The following is a 7,341-nucleotide window of genomic DNA, read 5'->3' as shown; positions in this document are numbered from 1 at the left end:
AGCGTTCTTCAGTCCGAACGGCATCACTTTGTAGCAATAAAATCCGCGGTCCGTGATGAACGCTGTTTTCTCCTGATCGTCCGGGTGCATAAGAATTTGGTTATAATCGGAGAAGGCGTCCAAGAAGGATATGAGCTCGTGACCCAAAGTCGATTCAACCAGCCTATCAATATGTGGGAGAGGAAAACTATCTTTCGGGAACGCCATATTTAAGTCGGTAAAATCGACACAGACTCGCGACTTGCCATTCTTGTTCTTCACTACTACAGTGTTCGCGAGCCACTCCGGCTTTGAGCAACCTGTCGACTTCCGACTACATTTAGCTCGTGTGAAATGATGTCCGGACTAATTCCAGTCATCTCTTTGACTGAACACGCAAAAGTTGTCATATGTTCCTTGAGGAAGGAAACGAATTCAGATCGCAGTTCGCTTCGTAATCCTGCTCTTATCTTGATTCCTTGATCTGGAAACTTAGCGTTAATGAATATGGCTTCGGTGAGGTCGCCGATAAGCTGCTTTCGAACCGGATTCTTGGCGACCTCGAGTTGTGGTTGCTATTGGACTAGCAGCTTGTAACTTGCAAGATAACAGCTTCTTGCCACCCTTTGACTTCCTAGATTATCCCGAACTCCTTGCGGGGTCGGAAATTTGACGCACTAATGGTAGGTCGAGGGGACTGCCTTCATTTGAACAGCCACGGTGTCCCCATTATCGCATTATAGGCCGCAGGTCGGTCAAACACCGTGAACTCCACCATTTTAGCTACACCTTGAGTGGAAACAGGGAGAGTGATCGTTCCTAGGGACATTGGCGTCTCGCTCGTGAATGAGACTAGGGGTGAGGGAGGTCCTGTGATGCGCTCCTTGCCAGTACCCATTCTAGTGAGGGTCTCCAGGAAAATTAGATCCACCGAGCTCCCAGTGTCAATCAGGATTCGGCATACCTTGTGATTCGCTATGTCGAGTGATATGACTAGGGCATCGTCGTGTGGGGTTCTTAAATCTTTCGTTTCTTTCTCCAAGAAGGTGACCTCGGGTAGGTCGCTCGCGGCGAGTTTTATCCATTTAGGTCCCGAGGTGACCAGCTTGCGCCGATGGTCTTTGATCGCTGTTATCGAATTGCTGAATAAACGTGATCTGCCCATGATAACATCTATTCTTTTCTTTGGTTCTGTATCACCATCTGCCTGTTTTGGCTTCTTTGAAGGTGGAGCATCGTCGTCCACTTCGGACGTCGTCTTTTGGTCAAGCTCATCAATGGATACATTCGGCATTTCAGCAGACAAGAATTTCTTTGCGAGAAGATGCATCAGTTTCTTATAGTCCCGGGTTGAGTGCCCGTTTGTTTTGTGAAGCTTGCAGTAGGCGTTTTCATCCCGAACCCACTTGTTGCTTGGCAGGACTCCGCTCTTGGCGCGTGGTGAGAATGGTGGCCTAGACGGGGATCCTCTTGGAGAACCCTTTTGAGGAGACTTATCCACTGCAAAGGTTATGAATCCGGACTTCAGGGTCGAGGGTAGCATATTCTTAACCGGTGCCGATGCCTCGAACCTTGGTTTGGATGTGGCTTTATGCTTCTGGGCGATTGCCGCTTTTTCCTCTTACGCGATTATCCAGTTCGAAGCCTGGTGCAAGGCATCCTGAATTGTTGCGGACTGGTTGACGGTTAATTCTTCGCGGTAACGGAATTCGTGCCAGAGGTTGTTCTTTGGAGCGGCCAAGGCAGTCGAGTTTGAGAGTCCCGGGATCTGGACTTGAATTTCCTTGAACTTGGTTATGTAAGAGTGAAGTGATTCCCCAGCTGCCTGGCTTAGGTTCCAAAGTTGAGCATCCATTATAGCTGTTTCAATGAAGCTCGAATATTGCTTGATAAAGGAGGTTGACAATTCCGTGAAGTTAGTGATTGAGCCAGCTGCTAAGGAAGCGGACCAAAGCAAAACCGGTCCGCATAATCTTTCTGCAAACAACTTACAGTACCCGGCATCGGCTTCATGAGGCTGGAGATCCACACGGCTGGCAGTGAGCAGGAAACCTTTAAGGTGAACCGCCAGATCTCCTTTTCCTTCGTAGCTCGAGAAAGTTATCTTTCATGTCTCCTTAACACGAACTTTAGCTATCTTAGCCGAGAATGGGGTTTGCTTGGACTCCTCGATTACTCGAGAAATATCTGGTGCCGAGGTAGTGGCACTGTGCACCACAGAGCGCATGTCTCGGATCTCGTCCTGCATGCGGTGGATCTCAGGATTGGAAACGTAGCTTAGGGTTAAGTTCTCCGGAGGAAGATTCCCCCCTACAAGCAGAGGGATCCGAACTGGAATTTTCGAAGAACCGGCGACTTCGATTTGCACCGGGGGCGATTGTCTCCGGGATGTGATGGTGCTACCCGAGAGGCAGTTGGAGGTAGGAAAGTATCTCCAGGGGCGTCCTGTTGCGGAGTTAATAGTTGGTTGGTGCCAGCAAAATCTAGGGCACGCCGCCGTGGATTTTGCTCGGAGGAAAGGAGGTCAACACGATCGACGTATGCGCAGTGCGAGGTTGAGAGATCGGCGACAGAAGTGGCGATCGTCTCCAACCGAGTTGACACTTGCCCCTCCAGACCGTTGAAACGATTGGATAAGGTGGCGGAAGCTGCTTACTGGCGCTCTGGTTTCTCCGCCAAATCCTGCAATAATTTTGTATTGTTTCCAAAGTTACCTATTTGGAGGATTCATGAGCCATGGTAGCGTTGTATAGCGTAGATCTGACAGAGGTTGGAACTATTGAGAGTATAGGTAGTAAATGCCCCCTCCTTCTAGCGCCAAATGTGAGAACCAAAACTAGATTCTCCTCTCGAAGTGTTTTGTGGACGAAGGGGCTTAGGTTATCCCCAACGCAGGGTTCTTAGAGAGGTTTTAGTGGAGAAAAAAAAATCAGATTAAACAAAAAAATGTAAGAGGGGCGCTGATATTACATACTCTTTTATGGTTTAAGAGCTCGTATGTGTCAAGTGTTCGTTGGCTGGACAAAAAAATAGAAGAACCAAAAAACATTTGTTTCACACGATTAATTTTTTTTCCCTCTCGATCTCTCTCTCAACTGTTTCTCTCTTGATAGTCCAGTCTTGATAAAAGGAAGGAGAAGGATATGTTACAGCTGTGGAATCAGAGGCGATTGTGGTCGGAGGAGGGACGAAGCGGAAGGGATTTAATCTCGGAGGCAAATCGGAGGATATTGATTTGAGTTTGGAATCAGGTCATTCAGATGAGGTTGAAACAATTGGAATCGAAGGGTAAATTTCTCTGTTTAGTAGATTGAATTCGCAAATAGTTAGGAGGGATTAGGGTTGTTTGGATTTTGATCGTAAATTTGGGATTAGGGTTTGTTGTTCGAAATTTTAGGGTTCTTGCCTGTAAATGAACAACATTATTTAGGGAGGAATTGATTGAAGTGGTGATGGATTTAGGGAGGAAGCCATTAGCTAGATTCCCTTTCGGCGATTAGGTGATCTCAGAGCAGCCTGTTACACACCAGGATCTGAAGCTTGCAGTATCAAAGGTCTCTCATCTAATACATGCAACTAATTTTTCAAATGTTTTACCTTATTCTAGTTTCTGATCTATACTGTTACATTCCGTGTTTGAATCAAATGTTTTTTGATGAATTTGAGCTGATGAGGAGAGAAATATTTTCAATCTAGGTTGGTGATTTTTCTGATGATAACCGATCAGGGATTGACAGATCTTTGCATCGTATAAGCGCTATATGTAATCGGAAACTGCAAGTAATTGGTCTAACATGTCGAGTGGGTCGAGCTGTATCCGGAAGTGCAGAAATTATAAGAGACTTGGTTGAAGGAGGAGGATCCATCTTGGTTATAGGATCTCCTGGACTGGAGGGCCTGGATGTAGCAGTGAGCTGGCTGTGTTCTACGAGAATGGTCCTTTCAAGATTACTAATAACATGTCTCTTACTTGGAATGAGTATGGATGGGATCAGGTATTATTGTTACCTTCTATAATTATCCTTGTAATCTACTATTTCCCAAACCGCTTTAATCCTCTGGATATTTGCACATGAGAGTTGATTTGAGAATTCGTGTTGCAGGTTTCCAATCTTCTGTATGTTGACCAGCATGTTGGAACTGGTTTCAGCTTTACTACAGACAAAAGTGATATCCGTCATGACGAAACTGGAGTTAGCAATGATCTATATGATTTTCTGCAGGTTTGATCACTGGAATTTCTCTTGAATTCCTTTTTGTTCTGCATTTTCCTGCTTTCAAGCTATGAATTGGATACACATGTGATTATGTTTCCTGATATAACCTCAAACATTTCCTCTTTTTATGAATTTTACTTGTCATTTCTTATGTTTTAATGTTTCCTATGTTTTAAATTTTATGAAATGCAATAATTTTATAAAGATATATCTCAAATGCAATGCAATAACTTCATATTCTAATTTAAATTTTTTATTTTCAAAAAAAAAAATTACTTAAGAGACTCAAAATAAGAACCCACAAGAGTTGGAAACTAATGGTCCGAATGGTGACCGCGTATTTGATTGTGTGGGAAAAGCGGTTTTAGAGTGCGGTACGGATCAACTGTGGTACATGCGGTTTGCGGTACAAGTGCGGTTTATACAAAATAAGTGGTACATAAAAAAGTTTTTTTGGTAAAAAAAACTATTTGCGGTACGGGTATCATATTATTTTGATATAGTTAGTATAGTTATATATATTTAACTTGTTTTCTACTAATAAATAAACATTTTTATATATTTATGAACTTTAAAATACCTACAAAATAGCAAAATATATTATAATTTAAATTGATTATTATTGATTTAAATGTTAATGAACTAACATATTGATCTAATATATATAAACTTGCTTAAAACTACTTAATTATGCATTATTGGTTTAATTTGTAATGATAAAAAATCAAATTTATTTAAACTAAAATTTAACTTTTATGTACATATTTTTATGCACAATTAAAATATATTTATATTTATAATTTATTAGCTTTTTGGTATTTACAACATATGTAAATTATTCTTATTTATTTTATTATTTGTAATATAATTATTTATTGCATAAACATCTTTTTTTTTTTACTTAAAACAATATATTAGTTACCATAAACCTTATTTTAATACAAATTTAGATAATCATTAATGGATCATTTATAATAAAAAACAAAAGGAAAGTTGATTTATGGTGATCCGCACCATATTTGGAAAACATTCATTAACGGAGCGTTTTTCATTTAACAAGACAGAACAAAAACTTAATGCAGTTTCCCTTTTTTGTTTTTTACAAAACCGCAAATTAATGTAAATTGTATGAATGGTGTAATAAATGCGGATTTCCCTTTTTGTTACAAAAACGTCCCCCTTTTCGATCACCATTCAAGGCCTAAACAAAAAGAGGGACTACACCTCTAAAACGAATTTGCTTCAGTGACCACAGAAGTGACTGATCTCAATATCAGAGCCGTGCAACAGTAATAGAAAAAGAAGCCGTCACTTGCGGCATCCAATTTTGAAAAAAAATAAGGGCATATAAAACTTAGTAAGGTCATATTAATATAGTTTATCCCTAATAAAAATATATAAATGTGAAAATATGGGTTCATAAATTTTTTTTACAAGTTACACCGTTAGAAACGAAATATAGATTTCTACAATATGATTTTAAACATACTTATTATATTATTTAATTAAAAAGAACTAGTTACATGACATACTCTATGCTTATTTAAACAATTAGGATTACAAATTTATTTTCGATAGCTTTCTATTTTGTCATTAAGATTTTCTCATCTTTTGATTATATGGTAATACAGTGACAAATTTTTTCTTCAACGTCTTCTCACCAGATTGATTCTATAAAAATAACCTAATAACTAAAGTTATCAAATCATGTTCTGTTAATGTTTGAAAACTAATATTTCATTTCAGTTTGTTTTTTTTTTTTTTTTTTTTGTTATATGTAGCCTATCAAATTAAAACATTAAATACATATCAGTTTTTTAATGTTATGTGGACAAAGCATAACGAAAAAGAGAACGTTTAATCAATTGCTCGATTTTTTTTCTTCATCGTCGTGACACTTATCTTGAATACTCATCTATCTTCTTCTTCGGCACCTTTATACCAATTTTTAATTAATTTTATTTTCATAAATTTATTTATACAATACGATTATGTGCATAAAACAAAATCAACATTTTACTTGAATTTTTTTAATAACTTTGACTACTAAAAAATTTATGTGTAACTAAGTTATACTAATGTATATTATCATAGAATTTATAAATATTCATAAATGATGTTTTTATTAAAAGTCAAAGAGGTTTAAAGAAACATATCGTTATAACTTAATTCTATTTTGATCCATATATTATAACAAATATATGTTTTTTAAAACTTACATATATTTATTACAAAAAAATAATTAGGGATATGTGCGATAATTTTATATTATTAAGCTATTATATATTTAGCTTTACACAAGCAAATATACAAATTATGAAATTAATAAATAGTTGACCAATACAAGAAATCAAATAAATAATTAGGATAAACATTTTATTGAATATTTTTGATTTACTTAACATATCATTATGAGAACTGATTTTGTGATTCTCTACTTTTTTGTAAGTTTTTTCAGACTTACTGTTAGACTTCCATCCCATGATCCCAATAAAAGCATGTAGAAAATGATTTTGATCACTAATCCTCTTGCTTTTTATGAAGGAAACATGTACATGGAGCATAATTTTAAACTATATAAGATTAGCTTTTTTTTAAGTTTTTTTTTGTATGAATTAAAATTCAAATATAATTTAAGAAAACTATCCCACGACATAGCGCAAGTGATAGTTAATTTTTACAAACGTTTTTATTTTGTATAAATTAAACGAATATATTTTATTTTTGTTAGCTTCTTATATACCTTTGCACGGCTCTGCTATTATATATGAAGAAATCAATATGATTTTTATTAGATGTGTGACGACACAAACTCATTCGAATCTCGTTAAATCGATTAGCTTAATGTATTTTGTTTTCACGTATGACATGTCTAGAGAGTTGTGATGTTAATTATTTGTGATCTCAAATAATATGTAACTAGGCTTGAACCCACGGTACACTATGGGACGAACTATAATTATATTTTTAAAATTAAAGTACTACTTTTTTTTTCAGCAAAATAAATTGAGGTACTAATTAAGTAGAACTTGTATGTATAGGAAGGAAAGAAATATATATTAATATATATGTAGTTTGATTAAGGAGCTAAAATGGTACATCAATATTTTTTAAGGATTTTAAATTTTTTTTTTTTTTTTTTTTT

At 36.7% G+C, this 7,341-nt stretch overlaps 1 protein-coding gene across 1 annotated transcript; it reads right to left on the bottom strand.

Annotated features, from left to right (window-relative positions):
* Positions 683-1,522, bottom strand: LOC104744101. The gene has a single exon (XM_010465123.1). It carries the CDS (start codon positions 1,520-1,522, stop codon positions 683-685), a length of 840 nt encoding a protein of 279 aa, XP_010463425.1.

The sequence above is a fragment of the Camelina sativa genome, chromosome 14 (genome assembly GCF_000633955.1).
Source record: "Camelina sativa cultivar DH55 chromosome 14, Cs, whole genome shotgun sequence".
In the NCBI taxonomy this organism is placed as follows: domain Eukaryota; kingdom Viridiplantae; phylum Streptophyta; class Magnoliopsida; order Brassicales; family Brassicaceae; genus Camelina; species Camelina sativa.
This window is presented reverse-complemented; position numbering and strand designations above follow the sequence as displayed.

Excerpts from the sequence above, each read along its gene's own strand:
- LOC104744101 (XM_010465123.1), bottom strand. The coding sequence starts at position 1,522 with ATGCTACCCTCGACCCTGAAGTCCGGATTCATAACCTTTGCAGTGGAT.